The following is a 27,850-nucleotide window of genomic DNA, read 5'->3' as shown; positions in this document are numbered from 1 at the left end:
ATTCACAATAGCCACATTTTTTTCTGAAACAGTGCAATTTAGAATGGTCCTTTTTATATTTTTATTTACTTAGACTAGCAAAGTTTTTCCTTTTTTTTTTTTTTTTCCTTCAAATTATGTAAGTATTTTGACTAGTACTTCAGATGAAATTTTTTTCTTAAGTGGAAAATCTTGTTAAAATGACAGTAAAATTAACCCTTCAAAATAGTAATTTGCTGAATCTCCTTAATACATTGTGTAGGGCATTAAACAGATTAACACATTTACGTTGTTTTCCCTTCTAAGGAAACGGAGTGCAAAAATCCTAAAGCTGCCTGTGCCAATACTACAAATCCTTCTTCCCCACACTCATTTTTAGCAGCAGTCTCCTGGTTTTCCAATTCTTCTATTCTTACATTTCTTCCTGAAGTGTGCTCAAACTGGTGAAAACTGCCAAATTTAGGCTTTCAGAAGGATAACGCACTAAACACAGCTATAGAAGCACATGTAGACACAGGTGTGATTTTGGACTTTTAAAAATATTTTATTTATTTATTTTTAAAATGTGTATGTCTCGTACGGATTAGCCACAGAGGATGTATCTTAATTTGTTTCAGATATCTCTTAGGTACTTCTGATTTTAATCCCTTTCTAATTTTAGAAGACAGAAGCCCATTACTACCTCATTTGCAGGTTGATTGCACTGCTCAAAACATCCATGAAGTCTGAGCCCCCTCTTCTACTCTAAGTCACCACCCGATACACTCACTCTGAATCTCAGGGCTGGTAGGGGGTTCTTGGTGACCTTCTACTTTGATTTATTGGAAAAGGGCTGGAGCTCAGTTACACGTTACCTGCTCTTTTCCCAGGTGATGGGACTGAGGATGGGGTCAGAATCGCATCACGTGTAGCAGGAATTCCCTAAACTTACACAAATTGCTGAAAAACACTTAAAGTTCCCACCAGCTAAGGACTGTGCTCCATACACTTAAGTTCTTCAGTATAAATCCTTCCCTCCCCAGCCTCCAGAGACATCCCGCATAAGATTACCGACGGAGCTGCTATGATACAGCGATACGTGCTTGTGGGACACAAGTCACAGGCAGATTGCTCTGCAGCCTATCAGGAAAAACACACTGCTGCTGTAACGTAATGTTTAACAGTTTGAATACACATTATTTGCAAAAGTTTCCATGCAGGTGCTAGCAGAGGAACCTACACAACACTCTTTTCTTCTTTGTCTCGGTGTTTCCCCCCTTTTTTGCATATTAACAGAAAAAAGATTAATCTAATTTTGCACAAAATCTGAAGGTTCAGAATAAGAGACAACAATGAGAAAAGATTTTCAGTATGTCTGATGAAAAATGAGACTTATTTTAGTGAACATGCTATTGCCTCAATGCCAAGGGAAAAGCACTCGTCATTAGAGAAATGAATTGCTCAGCTGTTTATAAGCAAAAAGCTCTGGGGGAATTTCTCGAGGCCCAAAACACAAAGCTTTGCAGGGTTACACAAACATATGTTGCAGGTGTTTTAGGGTAGACAGGTGGGAAAACCTCAACTACTGAAAAATATGCCACTTAATAGATTGTATCTGAAACCAGATAACCTAAATGCAACAGAGAAAAAAAAAATCTAAAAAACAAAAACCAAACAGAACAGCCACAGTGAATTACACATGCACACAGCAATAGTCTCGCTAACATAATTGTCTCACTAGAGACGAAAGGGACTTTTTTTTTTAGTAATTTTTTTAACATATTAAATAAATGCTGCCAAATATCATTTTTCTAAATGAATAATATTTTAAGCCTAAAACAAAGGACAGACTGAATTATATATAAAAAAAGAAAGATGATGATGATGAAATGTTTATTTATTTATTTATTTATTATTTAAACAAATATTTTTAAGAGCCAGTTGGCTTCTTTTCCCCCTCTTTCTATATACAGGACGGTATTATATCTTTCACAATCCTCATACAGGCTAAAATACTTCTGTATTAGAATGGTATTTGTTTCTTTTCATTTGTTTCTGATTAAATTTGGAGGAGCATATGACTCTATATTCAGTAATGCTGAGGGGGTCTGCAAAGGTTTGCCTTTTCTTTCTAGATCACCTGTACTTGTTTCTTCAATAAAGGCAATAAAACATGGCAGAAATTTGGACTGGAGTTGAAATATAGCAGCCCTAATGTGGGTAAGCAATACAGTTTGTTCAGTTCTGCAGCAGTTTTTCTATTACACACAAATAATTAATACAAACTGCATACTAATGGTTACCTAATAGCCTACCTAGTTGCAGGGAGAATTTAACCTTTCCTTTTTTTATTCTTTTGTCATTCATCCAAGAATCTGTCTCCACTCTGTGACTAGACTTAGGCAGTACAAGCAATGGCTTAACATTACATAAACATGCCAAACTATTTTGTATACTAACCAAACCCATCCCAAACTCTTGAGCACCCAAAGCAAATGCCACTCCCAAACCAAAACTCTCCTTCTAATCTTCCTCCTCCTTAGTTATACATTCTGCGGAACAAGCAATCTGCTGAAGCACAAAAGGTGTTGCATCCACCTACAAACCAGAGAGTTAAATACTTACTAAAAAGAAAAAAAGAACAAAAAACAACAGTGAGGCATTAGAGGACATGATGGGCAATGGCCAACTTTCAATGCCAATAGTTAAATATTATTCTGAACATAGGTTGACAGTCTGCATCTATCAGCCCTACATATGAAAGTAGAACAACCTGGAAAGTATCATGCACCAAACTAATAAAGAAGCTTCTTTAATCATGTAAGTCAGGAGATCTGTACACTAATACTGGCTTTGGCACAGAAACACCATAATCCTCAAACTGGGAATAATACTTCCTGTTTACATTTTTCAGAAAGATGCTGTGGGTCTCGATCACAGAACTTGTTATTTACAATGCAATAACAGCATGAAGAATTAACATATTTAATTGTTTATAAGGAAAATTAGGGAGCACTGTTTGTCTGAAAGAAGAAAAACTCTCAGAAAGAACTGAAAAGGAAAGAAATTCCCTTAATTGGGTCAACGCAGGAAGAAACCCCTTAACTCTGATCAAGCTGAAATAAATTAGCTCCTGTTTTGTTACATGACAACCCTTCATCCCCCTGGCAACTAGAAAATTCAAATACCAGGATGATATTTTAAATACTGTGCATTATGGTCTGTTTTTAACTTCACACACACATGCTTTCTCTCACATGGGTATTCTATGACAAGAGATAAAGAAATGAAAAAATGACAAGTGAGATTTAAAAATACTTCAGTGACTTGACGGAAAGAAATTTCTAGTTGCCTATTTAGGCTCCTTGTCCTAAGCGACTGGAAAGCCTTTTTTTTTTGCATTTATCATTTTACACCTTATTGCATTTTAACGGGTAGATCAAATCATCCCACATCAGCTTTTATTGATATTCCAGACAAAAAGACTTCAACCTGCCAATGCTCAAGTTCACAACCTGCGTAAAATCCCCATCTTGTATAAACAGAATTGCTTAAGTACCTTTTAAATCTGCCTCTTAATTTAGTCATCTATTTTTCAACGGAACCCTTGGTTTTAAGAAGTAAATTAACTAAATAGTGAGGTATAAATCTGACAGCGCTCAGCCCTGCCCCGTGACAGATTTATGCGCTGGCATCTTGCAGCCCCGCGCGGGGAGGAACAGGAGTTTTACAACATTGTGGAGGAAAGATCCAGGCTTTTGAAGGGAACACACAGCAAGCCTTGCTTTAAACCCTGGAATGTTCCAAATTATGAGATTTAAAATATGACATCTTTATGTACAGAAAAGCTACCACATTATGGTTTTATTGGCACTCATTTTGGACAACCTGTATAACTCACTGATGGCTTTGTGGGTAATGCAGTTATCCTAGGCTTATCCTGATAGAACCCTTATAAACACACTTACAGTATTACATCTGCTCCAGTTACATGCTTGTACACAAATCTCACATACCAGAGGAAAAAAAACCACAAACTACACACACACATTTTTTAGGGGCGATTTGGTTGTCTGCTATCTGGAAAAGAAACAGAAAATATATGATGTTCTTCATGGAATGTGCTACGTAAACATTTGAAAAATGTCCCCAGGGGAGTGAAAAAGGCTCTTTCAAAGAGCCACATGTGCACAACACAGTAAATGGAATACGACGTTGGTGCCTTCTCCTCCAAAACACAGAAGAGACACGCTAAGCTCCTGATGCTGCGGGATGAGCAACTCCCTTCATAATGCGACTCCAGGAACGAGGGTACCACAGAGCCAGTTTGATCACTCTGCACATTAAAAACAACCAAGAAACCTACCTCAGTTCTCCAAACCTAATTTTCCTTACAGCAAAGGAAAAACTATATCTTTCTCGTTTCTATCTTGAAAGTATTCTATTATTTTAGAAGCAGAATGCTACAATACAGACTTACTCAAATAGCTTTTGTATAAAACAACTAATACATTAATATTTACTATAAAATATGTCAATACACAGCAGTATATCTATATCAGAAGAAACTGAACTTAAATTACATCCTAATAGGCTGGGTATGACTCAATAGCTAATCTTTCATACATTATTGAAAAGTTACAAATCTATTTTTATATAACTCACAGTTTGTGTTTTGCAAATTGTAGTCAAATAAATAAATTATGATACGGAGAACTTTTGATTAGGTAGAATTAAAGTGCTTTAAGTGTTTTAAGTGCTTCCTTTTGATAAACAACCATGCATACTAGAAGTGATTAATTGAATTGTCAGGTTGCACACAAGAAGAACCATAATCACCTCACTCTAACACTGTTAAACACATTTTATTGCTGTAATTTTATAGATAATATCATTACTCTTTAGGAGAGGGTCAGTAGCTTCAGACGACTTTTTAAACAGAAGTAAACCAATCATTAGAAAGCAGCAGCCCCGAGAAACACACATGCAGTACGTTTTATTAGTAGCTAGAGTAATTAAGAGCCTAAAGTGCTTCACTTTCTTGCTTTAACATCAAATGCAATCAGCACTGCTTTTACTTCGCTACTCAGGATATCACCTTGCTCAAAGAGAAAGAACTATTTGAAGTTTCAGCTTCCAAAAAGAACTTTCTCTTCCATCCTCTCTCAAAAGCATTTGCACATTACATGACTAAGCTTATGAATTCCCAGTGAATATTAACAGGAATGCTGATCAGCAGAGATAATTCTCTTCCTATTTCCGAATTTTCCCCAATCTCCCCTCCAGCTGAACATGATGTTGCAGCACCTCATGACTTCTCTTGATGATTAATAGAGAAGGCACCTTGAAAAAAGACATAACCAGGAAATATGAAAAAAAAAATCAAAAATGCAAACTATTTTTTTTAATGTTTGCAGCTCTTAGTCCAGTTGATTGATCAGAAAGTACTTGCCTTGACAATTTACTGAATAATGGATGTTACTTGCTGCTCTATGCTTACATACTTACTTGAGTACTAGTTGAAAGTCGAATTAATGGTTTCTAACTTGCCTGTAGTTCTCCCCTCTGAAGGAGAATGCACCTCTCCACCTGCCCAGCTCCTCACTGCCCTCCAGGCCAGCAGCTCCCACTAGCAGTGAGAACTAAGTGAACGTGCCCTCCTTGCCAACTCTGTTCTCGTTTCCAGAAGCGGGCTGCAGTGGAATTTGCTTGGCCCTACAGGGAGCTGGGACCAGTACTTTTTTTCTGCACCATCTTATGTCCAACATGGCTTTGTCTCAACTATGAGACATGTTTTGAGGAAACTTTTGCTTTATCTTGCATTATTTTCCTCCATTTTTCTATTCACTGAAGTGCAATGGCTGTTGGATTTATATAATTGGATAGATATAATTAACTTGGATTGATATAATATTTGTGGGCTCTTAACCAGGTAACTGGCCTCTGTATACAACACTGAAGGGAGAGTGCGACACCATAACCACCACTGTCTTTGGCAGCGAACGAAATCAACTTTCACCTTAGAGTGTTGACTACTATGTTATATATCATGCTGTGAAATGAGGAGGGCTTTGAAGGATTTCTCATGTGAAATGTTTTGACTATATGATTAACCAACCACTTATTTTCCAAGAATTCTTCCTGAAAATATGATGGACATGGTACTTTGAAGACTATTTGGTGACTATTTCATGGTGGGTTGATTACACAGTTAACTTATATGGGGAGGCTGGAATTAACGTTGGAATCGATGAGAAAGTTATTGTACTATGAGTTTGCTCACACAATATTTTTCATATTTTAAAATACACAGGTACACTGGGAATGAAGGTTCTGAAACATGTATACAAAAACAAAAAGGGTTTTTAATCTATGGTACACTTTTTTATGTGGTACTATGGCAACATGGTTATTCCAAGTAATTTATCATTAAACTCATAGCTGCCTGTCATATCTTGTTCTATTAACAAAACACAATAACTTAAATTTTAAACAGTAATTTTTAAAACAAATCATGACCTATTTCCTTGGAAAGCAAAGAAAAAATATTTCAAGAATAGGAGGATAAAGATTAAATTAATACCATGTTTTTTACATCTAAAATATATGCAATTCTTCAGTTGTATAGGCCCACATAAAACACCCTAGTATGCAGTTAAAGAAAAAACCAGTTTATTCAAATGGAGGTGTTTAGATTGCAGCTAACCTTACTGTATTTGCAAATTGAGAAGACTATCAAAATACTTTGGTTCATTATGAGGAATTTCATGTGATTGTAAAAGTGGAGGTCAGTTTGAAGATCCCAACACATTTTCATTATTTAAAATCTATATATATTGCATTAAAAATCCAAGATTTTAATCTTTCAGACATTACAGGAAACAGAAGTTTACAAAGTAGTACCAATAAACTGCTGATAGAAAATGCATTTTTTTTTTGTTTCTCCTGATTTCTTTCCTTCCAGCTAAAGAGACATGTACTTAGCTTTTCTGGAACGTGTTTCCTTTACTGGTCATAGCCCTAGTCAAGGCAACCTGCACAGGTGACCTTACTCATATCTCACAGTGCCTTGGGACACCTATTACTCAAAATTCATTTTTCATACACCCCAAACTCCTAATGTATGGCTGTGAATCTCCTGAAAAATCAGTCGCATTCTTCACGATTGAAAAAAAAAAAAAAAAAGAAAAAAGGAAAAAGAAAACATTTGTTCAGCCCTCCCTCCCCCTTGTTGGTGCTACTCTAACAAAATGGACTAACCACCCCATGAAGTACCTTCCTGCGTTGGTACAAATTAATGAGCTCCTAATGCCCAAACACTACCAGATTCTTACTTCTGATTGGCTGCAATCTGGTCATTAAAGCAAGGTAATTAATGCCAGATTGCACACACAATGCTAACAAACAAACAAAACAACCCCAAACCTGCTTTTCTCCTGCCACAAACAGCGAAACAAACAACACTGACATAACGGCAGCTTTCAAAGGCCAGTTGCAGTTCTACAGCAGCACCTCAGTTAATGAGTGTAGAGAAAAGGATCCATCTGAAGAAGAAGAAAGTGAAACTCAACAGCCTTTCAGGCATATGAAACTAGCTTGGAGAAAACTCAGAGACGGTGGCAGCTACTTAAGAAGAAAATTCATCCGAAAATAAACGTACAAAGAGTTCAGTTCAAAATTTCAGTAATATGCTTCCCCCTTGTCACTTATTGCTCAGATTTTGAAAAGTGTTAAAAGCTGGAATGCAAATTTCTACAGCTAATCATTACATGAGTGATCATGACCATATATTTTTGCTCAAGTTTTCTGGCAGTCCCTGTAATTTCAGTCATGATGAACTAATACGACTTACTTGAAATGTCATGTATGCTTCATCATAGATTTCATTAGAATTTAACATTCTGCAGAATATATACCACCATTTTCAATGTCAGCAAATATCTTAAAATACAACATCGAAAAAACATCAGCAGCAGTAATGAGAATATTATTAGCATGAGTAACTTCTATTTCTATTGACCAAGTACAGCCACTTTCTCTGTTTCTTTCTTTAACTCAATGGCTTATGATGAGCAGTGTGTTCATAGAATTAAACTCTTAACGTATTTTACAAAAATATTACGAATAACTACAGTTAGCTTTCAGACAAAGGATGATTGTCAAGTTCTTAGTATGTAACATAAAACAGAAATACAGAAATATTCTATGTAGTGCTTTAGTTTTGTAATAAGTCATTGTGATAAGGTTAACACTTCAGCACAAAACAACATAGAAATAAGAACACCCAAAGATGAAAATTACTTTGCTTATGTTGCTGTATTAGAATTTTATTTGCTAAAGGGTGAAAACAGATTTGCAAAATTCACAGTTAACTTAAAACAATAGTTTTAAACCTTTTATTCCTAGCCCTGGCTGCCTTCAGGAAGGAAAGAACATCTGGTTATTTAAGGAACACAATATGTTCACATTTTCTATGACTTTTGTTTCTAATTGGGTTTTTTAATTTTTTTTTTATTTGAACAACTCTAGTTAGAACTATGTTTTTTAATCACTTTATATTTTTCAACTGCCCTATCTCTGTATCTCTACTTTTTAATTTTGCAGACTTCGCTTTGAAAATTAACAGTGCTCCATGTTTTTTTAAAAAATGGAGGATATTGGCCACTTGTGGGATATTAAATACACAGAGACACACCTTCTGTAAATGCTTTTGGATATACAGAAAAAACCTTGCTTCATGTTCTCATTTCACATATACATACTTGCAAAACCCTGTTGTTTCATAAGAAGCTCTACTTTTATATCCGGAAGGACTGTAAGTGCATAGAAGTAACTTTCATATAAATAATTGAGGTAATTATCTGTTCAAAGAAATGTGAAACAAATACTCTGCTAAGCAGGTTAACAATATTACCCTATGCAAAGACAACAACACTGATTTGAGGTTTTCATTCTACATTTTCATAAGAACTGGAGCTAGCCAAATGCAGAAAAGGCTTAAATTCATTATTCTACATTGATCCATACTCAAGCCTATAAAATTAGTACCTCTCAGGCCCCCCTTCAGAGACAGGTGCATTTACTTTTTTTCAGCTATTACAGAGCTCTGTATTTCTATTCAGTTGCACTGGAATATATCAGGGATGTGGAATATAAAATGTCCTCTCATCCCAACTGCCAGCCAGGATCCTCTAAGTCAAAAGGAGAGTTGTCAAGCACAAATTACTTTTCATATTACTGTTATTATTATTAATGCAAAAGCTTCTACTAAAGCTTGATTCCACAAAAGGTCAAAAAATTGTATTTGTCCATCTGTAAGAAAAAACTTCCCCCCATCTCTTAGGTAGAGCTTTCTTTTGATATTTAGCTCTTTTGATGAGGTCTGCAGTAAAATGCAGCAAAAAAAAAAACCAACACAGTAGGTCCATCAAGCTGAAGTTTAGCTTTCCTGATAGGCTACAAGGCAAATAAGTAAGGAGAAAACATCTGTTATGACTGAGCAAGGAAACAGAAGAAATAATGGATGACACAAGAAGAGCAAACTCCGATTTATCTCCAGAATCAGAAGTTATGGATGGGCAGGCTGTATCAGGTCCACATTAATGACTTCATAATTTATGACAGAATTGTTCCTCAAGAATCTTTCAATTTTATGTTCATATCACCAACCTCTCAGTCCAAATGCCTACATCTTCCCTCAGTGACATTATTTGGTATTTACCTATCTGCAAAAATAATCCTGAAGACAACATATACTAATAAACCTTTAAGAGGCAATTCCTGCTTGTCATCACTGAGTATTTCTGCAATTCCTCTCCAGCTGAGATTAAGAGCTCCAAAGGGCAGAAAGCGAGCCTCTCCCAGATATTTGGAATGACAGTAAACATACTAGATGTGTTCAACAAATAATGAAATAACCCACTGAACCATGCACCAGTCTCCCACAGAAAGGAACAAGAGTTGTCCAACTTCACACATTAAAAATCAAGTGGAATCTTGGAAGAAATGCCATACAGAACAATTCACCTCTGGCTCAAGAGAGCTAAATTGCACTGAACCAAATGTAATTTCCCATTAGAAACTAGAAGCTAGCGATGGAGAAATGCACAGGAAAACATCAAAGGAGGAAGAAAAATCATTAAGCACTGAATTTGCTAATCATCACTTACAAGTTGCACTACTGACTAAAATCTCCTTGTCTTTTCTTCCAATCTCCTTTTATCTGCTCAGGGAATAAAGGCAAACTGAATTATCTTTATGCAGATAGCAAAAAAAAAAAAAAAAGTCATTCTAATTTTCCCACTTACACTGGCGCATATAATCTGTGTACTGATTTTAGACTCCTAGAGCACCCATGATGTCGTGTTGAGTCTTACCTTTCATTCTCTGTACTGCAAAATTTTGACAGACTTGGAAAATTTTTATATGTAGGTCTTACACCACACAGAATAACAAGCCACAGTAGGCAGACTCCCATTTCAGAAATACATTGGGTTGAACCAACATATGCTTGAAGACACGTAAGTGAAACTTTAAATTACATCAAGGGAAAGATAAAAAAAACAGGTACTTAAGTCACAGCACTGAAGGTATACTTCTTTCTCTGACCAGAAGGTATTTTTTTTCTTTCAGAGAGATACTTTAGAGAAGTTTAACTTCCTTGCTGAAGGAAGTCCAGACTTGTTAATGTAGTCTCAACCTAAAGACGCAATGTAAAACAAGAGGAGCTAGAAGTCCCTTGGAGCTCTTTATTCTCTAGAAATCCTAGTTTTCTAACCTTTAGAGTATTTCCCAAACAGATAAGTACAGCTCAGAAATGATGAGCAATCATAATTAATCATATTTAAATTGCCAGAACAACTAGCAGTTTCTGAATGAAAGACCTTTAAGTACTCATTCAGCTGACTGAAGGGAGAACTACCTGAAAGATATGGTAAGATACACATCCACTGTTTTCCTGAAAGGTGTTCAAGGCACACCTGAGAGTCTGAGCTAATAGAACACCAAGGCCTTATGAGCCTGACTTCACTTTAACACAAGAGAGTGAGGAGCGGAACAGTGATCAAGCTTCTTTCATGAGAAGTTGATGACTTATTTTTGCCCCCTTCTGCTGGTAGCATGACTTGTATACTATCTAGGATGCTTTGGAAGACAGCTGATTAGTAATTACTTTTTCTTTTAACATACCCCTTTCCTAAACAACAGATTACATATTGGATTTAGTTTGATATCGCAGCACAGTTTCCCTCCCTCTGTATCTTCCATCAAAAAAACAGTTCTGTCTTGTTTTGCTAAAACAGTACATAAATAAATGCTGGGCAGCTTGATTTCACACTCTGCTGCCTGAATCTTAAGAAAAATTCTACAGATCTAACATTACAAACTCTCTTACACACTGGAAAGATGATATACTTTACTTCTCATCATGAAAGAAATCTTTGTGCCCAAGAGGAATGAAGAAAGCAGCTGTAAAGAAAGCAGATTTCTGCAAAAAACTGATACAGAAACAAAGAGACATTTTTTTTTTTTCTTAATCCATAGAAGTGTAAACATTGTTATTGAATGAAATTTTGCAGAAGACAGTGAGAGTGCAGAAGTGATGAATTTTTCACTTTCAAAGGTGACTTGCCTCAAGAGATGAGGGAAATCAGACTTTACACTGGCAGCCTCCTAATGGGACATGCTCAAAGACAGTTCAAAACTGGTAGCACAAATTCTGCTATCTGCCAAAAATCTGAATACTGGAAAGATTATTGGGTACAGCTTTGCCTTAAACATTTTTTCCACTACATTGTGTATATCCATTGTACATTATATCCACTTTGTATACACATGCCATTCTAAATCATCAAGAAGTTCACTATTTTGTAGTATAGTTGTGTGCATCAAAAACATTACATTTATATATTTTTACATTTTATTCCTGTGAATCTTTTCGAACTGTAACAGCAGATTCTCAGTTCTAATTGGAAATCATCATGTATCTATTATACACTGGGCATAGGTAGTGCTATAAGGATTAACAATGGTTAATCTCCAGAAATCTAATGAAAAATATTGTACAGATGATATTGCACGACAGTTTCTACACAGCTTACTAGCTTATTAAATAAAATATTAGTTTCAAAAGTATAGTTTATAATGAAAGATGTCTGTGCAGAATACCAAACAAAGGAGCATAAACATCTGCAGTTTGCTGAGCTCCTGGAGAAGTTTAGCAAATTAGTAGGACAGCACCCTTTTAAGAGTAAAAAACTTGTATTCTACTCTTGTTTATCAACTCTTCCCTTCAGCTTGTCAAAGAAGTTGAAACCAGAGTTTAGCCCAAAAAATGTAGGTTGTAATTAACATCATAGCATTTGCAACATTCTATTAGAGAGATTTATTTCCTGTGTTTACAAAGTGAGCCTCTCACCTTTGGATCTCGGAGGAAAAGTGCTCTTAGGATAAGGGAGTGAACATCTCCAATAGGTGGATAATGCATCAGAAGTCCCAAACAGGTCTGATAATTACTTGATATCACTGTATTGAAAATGAAAAAAAGTGAAATATTACTATGTTATTTTCTGTAATCTCATTACAGTTCAGATGCAGTTGCCTAGTCCCACATGAAGTCTCTCAGAACTCAACTTATTTCATAGACATTTGTATTAGGATTCAACTCCAAATCTGGATGTCTAAATTTAGCTGTTTGTATGTGAGCTGTGCACCAAAACTCTACCAGAGCCAATGGAGGTGGAAACGGTACTGTCAGTGGAGATACAGAACCCAACACAGACACTGTTTTTTTTTCACTTATCTGCAGACACCTAACTCTAAGGGTGTTATTTGTATGGTAAATTTTACTTCCAGTCCTAATTTTATGACAACTTTGTCCCGCTCTGAAAATTCTTTGCTGAAATATCTTTTTTTCATATTCTTATGTACATACGCACATACATGCGCACACACACATACATACATCTGTATGCAAATGGTGTCAACAAATCCTTGATTTCTGGTAAATCAATAAACTTTTTACAAAGTGCTAAGTACAAAAGGAAAAAGTTAGATTTTCATTTCAGAAATACTTAAAAGTAGAATACCCCATTAATTTAGTAGGATTTGTTACTTATTTGGGAAATGTTATGAAGTTGATTTAATCTGAACCTGTGTAAATATGCTGTGGCTCTCTGCTTGCTGTTGTTATCTATTTTTTTTTTCCCAAATCAATCTCGTTATGAGTGCAATTATTAGAGATGTCTTTTCAGGCAGGTCTGTGTAAACTACATCATTTCTTTTGCACCATCCAAATCCAGGCAATCCATCTGCCACAGCTGTCAAAGCAATGCCTGTTGCTGATGCTTGCACTGTGCAACATAAAGACAGCCTCCAACACTAATATTGTAAATAAATTTTTAACAAACTACTATTCTGAGAACTTTAGCTGTAGCAACAAATACTTCTAATCAGGCTTCTACACCAGAAATAATCCTTGCAAACATGGAATTATTTTGAATCAATAAAAGGCAAAATAAATGGTTGTTCTGTGGACAGAGATTTAAATGTTTTACTTTTTATTCCTTCATGTGAATAAGCCTCATATCCTCCTGTACCTTTCCTCCCTCAACAAGAGGATTATGGGGAAAAGATGCAGGACTGGGCAAAATGAATAATTATAATCTGTGTAGGGAACCACTTTATCATCTTCATTTCCGTTGCTGATCCGACAGCTTGTAATTTCATACATCTGCTTTCATTTGTAAAGCACTCACTTATCCTACTCATTCTTTATCTGTTCTGCCTGTTCTTTTCCTATCCTTTGTTTTTCTTGTTCATATTCAGGTACCTGTTTTTTTCTTCGTGTAGTCACAGAGCTGGCATAATGAACACAACACAATGGTCTCAGTCAGAGATCTTTCAGAGAAGCATAATACCAGCACCACATATTACATAACCAAGCCAAGTCTCACGTGTAAATCAAATTTAAGATACTGCACTGCAGTTACGATTATGAGACCTTTTTACCAAAGTAACTAAAAATACTGAAAATGGACAGTAAATTCTACATAATTTTATAAATGATAAGTATTAAGACTAACACATTTCTCTTTGGAACACACCAGTATGTGTTCTATTTTGCAATGGAAAATTGATTAAAATCATTCTTTCTTTATGTCTCCTGGAACAGTTATTTGCTGTCTGACTGATATAGAGAAAAGTAAATATTAAAAATCTAAGTGATTTTAATGGTGCAGACTTGAGCCCTGACAAAAATTGGTATTTTCAACCACGAGACATTTACTCTAATTATTAATTTTTTCGAAATGTATAATAGAAAAGCAATTGAACAATTGAAAAAAAAAATCAAACTGTTGGGCCATGACTTCTGCTCCCTAGAATTTATATTTAATAGTGAACCCATCACTGATAAATTAAACAAAAACACAAAGCAAAAGCAAAACTTAAATGAGGAAGGTCTGCTAACTTTTATATTTATTTTATCTTTATGGTTTTCTCCATACATTCAGCTCTCCCATTTTCACATATAAATTGTTACAGAAAAGAACATCATTGCTAGTGCTCTATTTACTGAAGAATTTTGGGTTAAAGGGATTAATCTGCTGAAACACCTCTTGGTATCTTTCTTTTTTTCAAGAGGGCCAAATGCATGGCCAAATGTATGTTATTATACAACAGCCTGGCAGTTTTCTTAAAAATGATGCAGAAAACATCAGCAAAACAAAACAAACCCTCCTTTTCTGAATATTCAGATTTGAATTAAAGGGATTTCTAAGAATCAATTCTAGGATGAAATTTCTTGTAGGAGAATCTGTGCAATACCAATTTCTATCGTCTCAGCAGTAGCTGGAAGGTATTGAAGTTCAAGGGTGAAATACTGTGGCCAGCTGCCTTGTAATAGGCTTGGTGCTTGCCTATCTGTGCTCCTCCTTCACTCATTAGCTTGGCAAGAGTCACATCTGGATCCTACTCTTAGCGTGAATAACAAGTTATTGCTTTGCCAAAGGAATGTGATCAGTATTTCTTGGGAAAGCCGTAGAAAAACTCCTCTGATAGGGAAAGCAATCATACTGCCTTTAAATACTTGTTATGCAGTAATAACAGATTATGCAGAGGAACAACAAATTGCTTTCTCTCCTCTGCTTTAGATGAGATAGACTTTTCTCTGTTGGACCAATAACCATTCCTGGATGCAAGCAGTAGTAAAAAAGGTTGAAAACATGAAAACTAACTGTACCTGTCTTCAATCAAGTCCTAATTTCCTGCCACCTGCCATTTCTTCTGAGTTTCATGTTTGAGGCTGCCAATCCTGTATAGAGATGACTTCCTAACCTAGATATAGTGGGACTACTTCCCCCTGCTGCTTTACGCATTGCTATGTTCTATTTAGTACCCCTAAACTGAATTAAACATAGATTGTATGAACATCTTGCATGATAACAAAAATAACAAATCAACTCCTCCAAGAAGAGGCTGTGGTTTCTTTATTTCTCTTAAAATATTCAGAGTGCCTTTAGATAAGAAAAATATATGCTAATAATGTCCATAGAGCTAGGGACATAGTAAAAATATTGTTATTCAAATACTGATCAGTGAAAATTAGATCCTGGTGTAATAACATCATTAGTTTACTATGCAGAACATGGACAGGTCTTCCAGGTATGTTCATTTTTGTCCTTCTTCATGGGAAGGAAAGTATATAAAATAAAAACAATTTTTTTTGCACTGAACTCTCCCTTCCATTCTGATTTCACCAACAGCTGTCTATACATTCATATTAGTGAAAGAGAAGTAACATAATCATGCTTCAGATTTGGCAGATTTTTTAAACAATTTTTTTTTTTTTCATGTGGTTATTTTTTTCCCCCAAAAGTATTCCAGAAAATCATTTATTAAAACTCAAAGACACTTCAGTACACAACCCTACACCTGCTTTGTGAGGATTAGCACTGCACGGATAAAGCTCTGCATATTCAGTTGTTAAACTGAACAGAGCAGTTTACAGAATGGCTGTATACATGATTATGTATCTATAATCTCTAAAATGTTCAGGTCATTTCAACTATGTGTTTGTGTATACACAGTAATCTAAAATTCTAAATGTTACCCTCTCCTTTAGTAATACATAGTTTGAGTAACAAAGAATTTCAAAATAAAAATAAAACTAAAAACATAGTAGAAATGCTGCTTTCTTAAAATCATGTCCTTGAGAACATAACAAAACAGAAAAAGATTTAGCAGTTCCCAAAACAGCAACTCCTTCTCCATCCCCAAATGTGTTGTTATAAAAGAATCTGCATCATTTTTAAACTTTCAAATGCTTTCAGTATTATATTATTATCACTGATTATGCTTGATATTTTTATAACATATTAGGAGTTCTATTATTATTCCTATTGTTTCAAAGTCTTAAAACTGAAAGTTTCCAGATGTTATATTTATAGATGATTAACAACATTGTTTTTTTTTAAAATAACATTTCCTTTCACCAAAGAAAGACTAGTTTTTAAAAACTTATTTGAAAATGGTTTTTAAAATGTTACAACATCTATTCAAGCTCAAATATTAACAACAATATAAATAGGAGGGAAAAAGGAAAACTTTTCTATTACATATATATATATGGAAAGCTTTCTTTTATCATATCAAAAACTGTGAAGGTTTCTGAGCTTGATGGTTACAATATATACAATATTATCGTATTTATGATTGGGTATTTTTTTTTTCACTGTACTACTAAGCTTAGAGTAACTAATTAGATCCAACTACAGAAGAAAAATATACTTATTTCAGAAAAAGTGAATGTACGAAGTATTAGCTGTCCTGATGAGATGACTTTGCATCTTATTCGAGCAAATGTACTCCACTTTAAAGCTATTTACTGCTTTATTTTACAAGATCTGGGGATTTCAAAGAAAAAAAGGGAGATTGATTTCATACAGATCCCCATAACACATTTTTAGCTCACATTTTAGTTACCTCATACCGATACTCACGTGAGAGCACCACAAAGTGAAACAAACAACCTCAAAGCAACCTTCCTTTCCCAGAAAAGAGGGTGCTTATAGACACATTTCTTAATTATCATTTTTAAAGGGAAATGATGGCACAAAATACAATGCTGATGTTAAGAAACAATTTCACATGCATCTGCACCATGCATCTATACAAACATTTTAAAGATTATTTCAGTTTACTGCACATAAACAAACCAGATTCAGATTACAGAAAATGACTTGAAATTGGATAATCCTGAAACAAGCACTGATTTTGAAACCTCTACACTGAATTAAATGTCCACCTCTTTGAGAGGAATGTAAGGCAGCTCTATATGCTGCATGTTTATTAAAAAGCAACTAAAAAAACCCACATGAAGTCCTATGGCAGGCAGTGAAACAACAGTATGTGTAAAGTACATGCGTGTTATATTTTCAAGATTGGGCCCTAAAATAAGAACAACAGAAGTTGAAAACTTTATGTGTCCTAGAATACAAAATTGTGTCAAATATGTGACCTTGTTACAAGCTAAAACTTACAGATTGTATATAATTAACACCCAACAGCATGCTAAAGAATTCATATATTTAATGTCAAACATGCATCTTATTGAAAAACACATATTTTGTTGTGGCAAACTCATATATGGAATTTTTTGCAAAATATGATAGGACAGAAATAAATGCCTTTTAATTAATTATTACATATTTTCTTCTTCCCATTCATAATTATACAAACTAGCAACATTTTTTAGTTTGTCTCTTTTACCAAATTCATTTATTTATTGCTTATCACTAGTCCATATGTGCAAATATCTCTGCACCTATTTCAGGTATACTGAAAGAAAATAAAATTAAGTGATCGGTTTTCTAAAGATACCACTCTTGCATGGAATAAATGTATTTTGTAATTGCTACTCATCTCTGCATGTACATTTCCTTCACGACATAACTTGGAAATCTATGAGTCACTGTCTTGTGCATTTTCACATTTTTCAAAGCAGAAGAGCAAAAAATGTATTTCCAGTATGAGGATTTACTCAATTCATCGGCTTTGTCAGAAGGTGGAGCTCTATACATACCTGAATCACTGGCTGCATAGAAAATCTGCAACTCCATATAAAAACACAGAACTACTCAGAAAACAAACGTGCATTTAACTCCGAGATACAATTTGTTTCATAAATACAGCAGACTGTGCCCGATAACAAATGGCTCCTCTCATAGCATTTGAAAGGATTTTCAGTTGTTAAAAAAGTCAGAATGAAATTTAGCATTTCTTAAGCCCTCTGTTTCTTTGAAAAATAGGTTTGCATTCTTCTTAAAAGATCGTAAGATAGTTGATACTTACAGGCATCTCTAATATATAACAACATGGCTACAAAAATGTAGTCAACTAAATTCAGGGTGATACTGTCAGCAAATAGAGCATCCCACACAACAAGAAGGTCCTGGAGTGGGAATTCACGTCCAAAGAGGAGCCTTACCCATCGCCTGAAAAAAACACAAAACAGAACAGAAAAGACATGCTGTATTTATCTGTTTTGACGAATATTGTAAAGCCAGTATACGTATCACAGGATCAACTACAACCCAAAACATTTCAGCAGGAAATTTTGCAAATTATGAAGGTCTATGAGAATCACTCACATAATTGTGTTTTTGGAAATGTTTGTGTCTACATTAAGGGAAGCAATACTGTACCAACTGCAGAAGCTTAACTGACTAATACTGTTATGTGGGTGAACCTCAAAAGAAAGAACATATCAATTCTATACACCATATTTTTAAGCATTTGATGTGATACTGATCAAAGATGAAAGTGAGACGATGTTACACAAGAACAGCCTGGAACAGAAAAACAGGGTGAAACCAGAGGTTTATGAGAGCCCTGAAAAGCCCAGTCAAGTGAAAGCCAGTTCAAGGCAGATGCCAAATAGCAGTTAAAATGAATCGGGTCACACTTGCTCTGAACAGGCTTCCTCCCTGTTTTTGACAACAGTGTTTCCAGCTCCACGTAAAACATGCTATGGATGCTATTTTGATTAAACCTGATTTAAATCTTTACCAGATTTAGTGATTAATTCCTGTTCATATCTTTTCTGTTTCATACCCAGCAAAACATGAAAATCTATCTTATAAAATGAAAAATTTGCTTGAGACTGGAAGCTTGAGATGCAGTAGGAAAAAATAATTTCTCAAGCTTTCTTATTTCCAGTTCCAGCTCTTACACTGACCTTGAGACAGGCACTTCCCTTTTCTATTCCAAACCAGAACCATTAGCTTGGTACCTTTCTAGGCAGCAAGAATTATCTAAAGTTATCTTTGAAAAAGCTACAGAAGAGTTAGTAACATTAGTCCTGGAATAGTTATTACAAAATGGACTTAAAAATAATGAATTACATTTTTAGCTGGGATATGCAAATTGCTACGCATGTGGAATCTGTTTATTCAGTGGCAAGAAAAGATTGATTGCAAATTTCTGCAAAGCAAATTGAGTCATTCTGTAAAACTCACAAAATTTTCTAAAAAGGCAACTAGAAATTTCATCAAGATTAGTTTCACTTGTAAGAATTCACGTTTAACCACTTTTGTACCAAAACTCGTTGTTTTAAGGCATCTGTTTTTTTTTTCCCCGATTCCAGTAATAAAAGTTCATTTCTGCACAAATGAATTCCAACACGTCGGTCAATTACAAGCTTTTAAGATAGCAACAATCTGTACAAAGCGACTCTCCCTTACGAACAAAATTGAAAGGGACTGTTTTGTTAATCAAGGGTTTGTTCATTCAAACTTCTGTACCTCCCGATATTGTAATTGTGTTTATAACCCATAAAAATGTCCATGCTTCAGATTTAGAGATCACTGTACAGAATATTATGCCCTGCAAGGCACATTCCCTTTTAGAAGTGAAAATACAGTCTTATCTAATCCTTATTTTGCTTACACCAAACATTTCTGTTCTGTAGTCTTGTAACTTTTTATTTTAGCATAGTAATTATAAAGGTTGCAATATTAGCTATGATAAAACTCAAACTCTGTTCAACCCCCCCATCCTACGAGGGCTCATTTTCAGGCCTCAGAAAGAAAAGTCAGAAGAACTGCTAACAAAGAAGCAGGACTTATCTAGTACATTTAATACCACGTCTGTTCTAGCCAAGGGATTTTACCATACAGCAGCACATTACCCTACAGTGCCTTGCCTACGGGAGACCATTATCCTATGGTGACACAAACATTACCCAAACTCTGCGTGAAGCCTATTACTTGCATTAACAACCCCTCCCACCTGTAAAACCTCAACTTTCATGTTATACAAACTGTTAGGAAAGAAATTGCAGCTAAGCTTGAAGCATTTGAGCTGACTTTGCCTGCAAGTACCCAAATCTCATGCAGAAAGAAGCCTTGCTAAAAGTCTAATACACTTCAAGGGAAAAATACACCACGGTGTAATGGGATTTGTTATTAGTCTTTTATTAGAAATCTCTTTTGCTTCTTTACTACTTCATTATGCAGTGTTAATCGTTTGTAGATGCAGGTTTATTCTGCTCTAGCAGAAGTCATTCCTTTTTTTCTCCTGCTTTTATACTTTCTCCTGGGAAAATTAAATCTCGGTCCCCAGAGGTATCGTGTTTCACAGATGTAGGCTGCTGAAGAACAACTGGACTTCCTTTTGCAACCGTAATATTACTGTTAATTATTTCAATTCTCCCGTCCTAAAGGGAGTAAGCAACTCATACTGCTCTAAATGCATATATACTAGCCGTTCTGTTATTTCCTTTAGCAGCATTTAGCTCATAGCATCTATAAACCAATGACCACTGCCTACGTGAACCATGCTGCCATAAGACAGGACTTGAGCCAGCTTTTATGTTCACAAAAAGGGTTCCTAATTCCTCAGAATAAGTGTCCGTGCTGGAAAGCTGTCTTTCACACTAACACATTTTTATCACTTTTACAAATATTTGCAGAGAATTTCAGACACACTTAATAATTTAATAATTGCATGAGACATGATAAACCTTTTTTTTTTTTTTTTTTTTTTTTTTTTTTTTTGAGATGGCTGTCTGTGGTTTAATTATCGTTCTGTCCTGTTAATCTTGCCTTACATCCGTTACACCTGCAGACTGTGAAGCTCACAATAGTGTACCTTTAGTAACATGCAATAGTATAATGATTCATAATTTACCAGGCATCCTTAAATTCCTCAAAAAACACAGATTCTTTAAAGCCACAATACAGAAAGGTACCACCACCTACACTGCAGAATATGTAACTGTATCTTCTACTTATAATTCTCATTCAATTAAACCAATATTCTCAAGACATCAGTAATTACTAGCAATAGCTAATGATTCATTAATGACCTTACAATACAGAGAAAGCAGGAGAAAACTGTGCTCTAGTAAAGCCATTAAAGAAGGCAATGATCCAGCCTTACCAGTTTTAACTACAACCACAACCATTTTAACTGAGGCTTATTGGACAATTCTTCAAGCACTGATAAGATTAATTTATTTAATCTGTAGACAGCTTTATCGTTACAAATACTTAGTTGGTTATCTTTTGTTTTCAGACATTTATACTTTTGCTAAATGAATTCTTCAGTACACCGTCCACCCCAAGTATCTGCTCAAGGCTTATTTATTTATTATTATTTTTATTCACAGATACTTTTCAATAGAACAAGGTTAAAAAAAATCTGCCCATGCTTAACTTATTTTTTCCCCAAACAGTCCATTAAGAAGATCTAAAATCAAAGTAATTATGTCTCTAGTATTTCCTCTTTGCTGTGTATATTAAAAAAATGCCCAAATTTGAAAACTCCTTGGTTAACCTAAGTTCAGTAGAGCTCAGGTTTCCACAGAGTATGTTCTCCCTCTTCCTAACCCTCACCATTGATCCACAAGTGCATCTGCTGTCCCTGCACATAATTCACTGTCCTGAGCAGCTGTCCCAGCTGCTTAGGAAATGGCAAATGTGCCATCCACCTTCCATGGCTGATGGCACGTAGCAGTTGTGCCTGAGGAGGATGCTGGTCCTCTGGTTTCAGATGCTTGCAAGACACCCTAGGGGAAGGCTTCTGAGAAAAGGAGGGTCAATAGGATTTTGCAGGACGTCATTTAATTTTCAGTGCAAGTCTTGTTGCTTTTTTAAAATAAGAAAATCATTTAAATGGACTAACCATTGAAAAGAACACCATCTTATCCCAACTAAACATTCAGAAGCTGAGAAATACCAACATTAACATCAGTTGTTTACTGACGGAGAAAATTACATCTAGGTTCTGTCTCTTCATAAAAACTCTGCCATGAATTATGTTCAAGCAAACATTTGTATCCAGCACAATTTACTATGTAAAGTCACGGTCAATAATTTAGGAGAAGGGGTAGGCAGACTTTAGCTGTGATCTGCTTTTATGAAAATAAGATATGGAACAAGGATGAGGAGCAACATTTTTATAATGCATTCAAAAGAATTTAAAGCTATATGGAAAATCAAGAATTACGCAGTTCAGTGCCAAGCAGCAAGTAATACTTTGGACAAGACTCAACGCCTGTGCCATGTTTTCAGAGGTCTGCAGCAGGCAGGCCTACCGCAGGGGCTGGAGCAGGGCTGGGTAACGCTTGTACAGACGAGAAGGAAGAGCAAACACAGCTCTAAGTGCACAGCAAAAGCACCCTCAGAATAGCACATGTGATCCCAGAAACTGCCCCTGATTTCCTAGTTGCCAGTGTCAGCCTGAGGGGAGCTGGGCAAGTTCAATCAGAGGATGAGCTTCTGAGGAATGCAGGATAGTTTACTTTCTTTTAATGGCATGAAGGGGACCAACAAAGACAAGCTTTACCAACATTTCAGATTAGACCTGTTACACAGTCCATTGCTCCAGTGTTCTGCCTCCTTTCCTAATAAATCTTGTTTTTATTAAGACTCCTGTGGTTTCATACAGTTCAGGGATTTTGTACGGAATGTCCTAAAGAGATTAATAAAACCTTCAAACGATGAAACAAGACAGCAAAGGAGACATGCCTGAAGTATAACTGTAATGTCTTTTTTTTTTTTTTTTTTTTTAAGGGGGATCCTTCTTGCAAGAGTCTTGTTGGAAGGGCAATAATGCTCACAGTGCACGAAAAAACTCTTAATGAGCCCAGAGAAGAAAAAAAAAAGCAGAAATGCTAAGTGCAACAATTAACAGAATGGCATTTCTAAAATAAATAAAGCCCTACTAAGATTCAGCATTTTGTCAGAACTGAAAGAAGCATGTGAAATCCCAATAAAGCCAAAACACTGGCATAAGAAATTGTGTTGGAAACTCATCAGGCTCTCAGAAACTTCTGATGTGTTCAGTCTAAATGTGTTGAAAGAGAAAAAAAAAATACATTTCCAATATGGATTATATGGGTTTCAATCTCTACCATGGATTTTCCTGTCAGAATATTTAAAAATAAATAATGCTGATAATAAACATTTGTTTGTTAATATAAATCTAATCAAATTTAGCCTCAGTGATGAACAAGAATACTGAACATAGTACACTTTATTGCCTTCTTTTCACTACGGAAAATATTCTTGACTTGTCCTGTTGAGAATTCCTGCTGTTCTACATATCCTGAAATAAATGTATATTAATTACTTTATCAAACACACATTAGCCCGTGTCTTTAAAATAAACACCTTTAACTTTATCTTTACAAATGAATTATTTGACATGAGCATCAAATTGTTATTTAGACTCCCATTTGGTTTCTTTAATATTACTAGCAGAGGTTACTCAGCCCTGTATTGAAGAAAAAAAATCCATCAGTTTTTGTATTTTGTGATATTTTGTATATCACTATGTATTTCCTCATTAGAGAAGGTTTTTCCTTTTAAAAAAGGAGATCCCAATAATTATCTCCCTCTCCTTGCCGTAATTTACCCTTGTTGACAAAAGCACTTACCGCTGCCTTAAGTCAGACCAATTGTAATACACTCACTTGCAGGAATATGCTTAATGAAAAATGTGCCACTGCATCTTCACAGCAGTAATGCTTAAAATTGTTGGGAATAGGCTACAATAAAATCATTGAGCCTATTAGCCTGCTTTGGGTAGGTCCACGTGTCCAAGCGTCCATGGGGGACGCTTCCATTGCCCCAAAGGGCTCAAGGCATCAAATTTACATCTTTGAGTGCTGTTTAAAAAAAAGGAAAAAACAACAACAAAAAAAGGGCCTTTTCCTCTCTGCAGTTCTTAACTAAATTTATGTGACCTGTTTTGGCATCAGTATTGCCCTTGGTGTCGGACCTCCTGTTGCTGTCACTGTCCCCTACCCCTGCTGCCAACCTGCAGTCACCTTCTGGGCTGCTGCTGGGTGCCTTGGGCACTAGAGATGCTCACTAGAGATGGAGGTGCCCCTGCTAGAGGGATAGTAACTTCCCTTCATGCTCTTGCAGTGCTTTTCCTCCTTGATGGCTCTCCTCCAGCCTGCTGTGTTGTTCTGAATGGTGACAGTCCTATTTTGCTCTTCTGAATTTGTTTTGGGGGTTGTTTCGTGCAAGTTTATGGGAATCCACTCAGTGCTGACAGAATGATGCATTTTGCTCCTTCACGCAGCCACTGCAAACTGCACATTTCTCCTGTCATTTCACCCTCCTGTAGTACATGCCCCAGTGATAAAGAACTTTCTTAAAAGCATTTTTACAAAGAGAATACCAGTGATTGCACTCACTAAAAGCTATTCCCGATTTTAAACTTCTACTGAACATTTCTACTCACTTCTACTTAGTGGCATATTTTAGTAAAAATGGAAAGAAGTAATACTAAAAAAAAGTTCCATCAAGAATTATGCCAGTGACATTGATTTCTGTTGTCTTTTTGTACATTAGCTGTTTCACACACAATTACAGCTATTTTCATTTTTTCCCCAAGCAGAGTTAGACAAGTAATACACAGATTCATACTAGCACATAAAATATACACAAAAAGATCTCCATAAGCAGCTATTCCCCCAGTAGCCCCATAAGCAAATATAAAAACCTTGCAATGACAAGTAGACCACTGGAGAAACTTGCTCAGAGACTTGGTGATTTTCCACATTTGAATCTTTAAATTCAGATTGGATGTTATTCCAAAATTCTGGACTTTGATCCTGAATCAAAAAAGACTGGATCAGAGATTGTTCGATTAAGTCCTTTAAAGGCAGGAATTCAGACTAATTGACCTTATAATCTTGGGTTACTGTCCTCAGTAACCAATTTATTTGATTGATCCTCTTTGTCTAAATCTCCAATAATATGACTGACTGAAACAAGCTTTTAAATTACATCTAATTGGTTCACCTTTTCTTTATGAAATAAGACAAGTCTCTTTTGACTTTTTTTTTTTTCTTTCTCCTCTAGGAGAGTTCTAGTTTCTTTGCACATTCAAATTCTTTTTGAAGAGGTAGTTTTATTTTTATATTTTGCTGATGGTTCCCACATCAAATTTGCTATAGTTCATTTTTGGAAATGCCAGAATCTGGATTTATTTGTAACAGTAATTATGCAGTAACGTATTTTCAGAATATAGCTGTTTTCATTAACAGTTCTGATTTCCATCAGTTTTAGCTTGCTGTACTGGACAGGCTAGATTACAGATACTCCACTTCATCCTCCTAACATTTTCAGTTTTCTTTTTTAGATACTACAGGACTGGAAGTCTGTGGAATAGGAAAGAGTGAAAAAAAAAAACCCTCTCTCATTAGAGTGTTCAACTGATTTGAAAACTGATTTAATTAGTATCATAAAGAAGCCTGCAACTGGCTTTTCTGTAACACTGAAAACTTCAAAAACAGAGCTAACAACTTCAATATGAAGAGAAACAACAGAAACAAGTTACCCACTTTTTTTTCAGTGGGAAAGATGGGAGATTTGCACTGAACGTAGCATTTAATTTAACAAAACTCTCTGCATTGGGAGGAGTACATTCCCACTTCAGGTTCCTTTCCGTTCCTCCTAAACACAAGGCAAAATAATTTCACTATTTCACACATACAACACTTTATAAAGGCATAGTAATTAAAAGCTACTACAAACATTGTATTGACAATGATAACCGGTGTTTGCAGTAAATACTAAAGATATCATATCCAGTTACTGGACTATAAGAATTTACTGACCAGTTTTTACTGTGGAGAGTGGATAAAATTGTTGTACTCCGATAGCTATCTACAACAAGAATAACCGTAATAAAATAATGAACAAGTTTCAGCCATTACTGAAGTTTTAAAAGAAGTGCTAGACACTTCTCAAGATATTTTTTCCTGTCAAGATTTGTTTTCACACTGACAACAAGTATCAAAGATCAAGGATACTCACCCATTTTTGAAATGTTGGCCAAAATACAGAGGTCAGAGGTAACAACATGAAGTATAACAGTTGTTATACTATGATTCATTTAAAAATTATCTGCGCTAAACTGTGCTTTTACTCATTGCAAAAAGACTGCTATGTTTCTGCAAAACAACTAAATTTTAACAGCTCAGGCAATATCCAGATTTCAAAAACAGGGTTTAGTATGCTGCTATTACAGTGATAAACTAGAAAGACCAGAGGGGAGTGTTACAGTCTACTGGAAAAAAAAAAACAACCACCTTTTCAAGTCAATGACAAATCATTAAGTTAAATCATTAAGTGCAAGGACTCTGGGACTACATCTCTGTTACCTACCTAAAAGCATAATGCAATGACTAATATCTGCACTCAAAAGAGAAAAATGCAGGGACATGAAGGTGTGCCTACTGAATTCTTACTGCTCTTGCCTCTGTGCAATTCAAAGCTCCAGCACTAAATACTGATGATGCATGTACATTTTGTTTTGAAAATCACTGCAGAGTAGCAAAAACATTTTCTTTTTTTAACAAAACTAATTACAGGTGAATGATTTTAAACACTATTTGCTGCTGTAAACCTATTGAAACAAAAGAGGCACTTCTAAATTAGTGAAGTTCCTACTGATATCAGCTATTAGCAATTAGGAACTCCACCCCCCAACTTTTCCATCTTTCAACAGCAATGATTAAATTTGGTTTTAAAGTGGAGAAATTATATTAGAAAAAACAACTCTCAGTGTTGTAATTAAAGCACAGTTCTTAAGATGATAAAATAAATTTGCTAATAGCTTTATCCATTGATTCAAGATGTATGTAGTAGCTTTAAAAGATACCTCTCTTTAAACCTGAGAGATGTTTAAAATCTCTTTTTAAAAGGAATCCTACAACATTTCATGTCACACAATGTTAAATCTCCTATAGAATTGCTACTCGTCTCCGTAGAATCTACTGGACAAGATTTAATCTAAAAGACAACTATTTCAAAAAAAAGAGGAAGATGGGAAAATTTTTAAGTATTTTAAAGTAAACAAGAAAGTAGTGATCAAGTATTATGAAATTTCTGTTTTCATATTCTACCTTGGAGAGTTCCATGTCACAAACATTAAATAAAATGCCTTCTTTGTCCATAACAATTTGAAATCTACAATTGAACCACCTTTCTGTTACCCTCTATTGCTATGTATAACAAACTAACTTTTTTTCTGGTGTGCTAAATAGAAGTTACAGTAAGAATTTCAGGACGTTGAACTTCTTTGAATTCAAGTATCTGCCTACATGCAGCAATGCAGTTGCTACTGGAAAACATGCTGTATTCAAGCTATCAGGGCAACATGCCTCAGACTACCACCAGCTTATCAATCCACAAGAGTCTTTTTTTCTTTCTAATGCTGATTTGGTGTTACAGAGACCTTAGTTGATAATGAAGACACAATTTAAGGTTTTCATGGTAAAATTAGGGATGATAATATATCAAAGAATAAGCGTTATAAAGTAAAATGCTAACTTTAAGCTAATTAAATTATATATCAGATTGCCTACTTTATC

The 27,850-nt window shown here is 35.3% G+C and overlaps 1 protein-coding gene across 8 annotated transcripts in view; it reads right to left on the bottom strand.

Annotated features, from left to right (window-relative positions):
• Positions 1 to 27,850, bottom strand: part of TBC1D5 (TBC1 domain family member 5) — a 317,118-nt gene that overhangs the window by 63,088 nt on the left and 226,180 nt on the right. For all 8 annotated transcript variants that reach the window (XM_072033495.1, XM_072033494.1, XM_038173782.2 and 5 more), the window contains 2 exons: positions 18,307 to 18,449; positions 12,374 to 12,480 (listed from right to left, as the gene is read on the bottom strand). In XM_072033495.1, coding sequence (XP_071889596.1) covers positions 12,374 to 12,480; positions 18,307 to 18,449 — 250 coding nt within the window. The remainder of the gene's footprint in view (positions 1 to 12,373; positions 12,481 to 18,306; positions 18,450 to 27,850) is intronic.

The sequence above is a fragment of the Anas platyrhynchos genome, chromosome 2 (genome assembly GCF_047663525.1).
Source record: "Anas platyrhynchos isolate ZD024472 breed Pekin duck chromosome 2, IASCAAS_PekinDuck_T2T, whole genome shotgun sequence".
Lineage (NCBI taxonomy): Eukaryota > Metazoa > Chordata > Aves > Anseriformes > Anatidae > Anas > Anas platyrhynchos.
The sequence above is the reverse complement of the archived record's forward strand: the minus strand, read 5'-3'. Positions and strand labels throughout refer to the sequence as shown.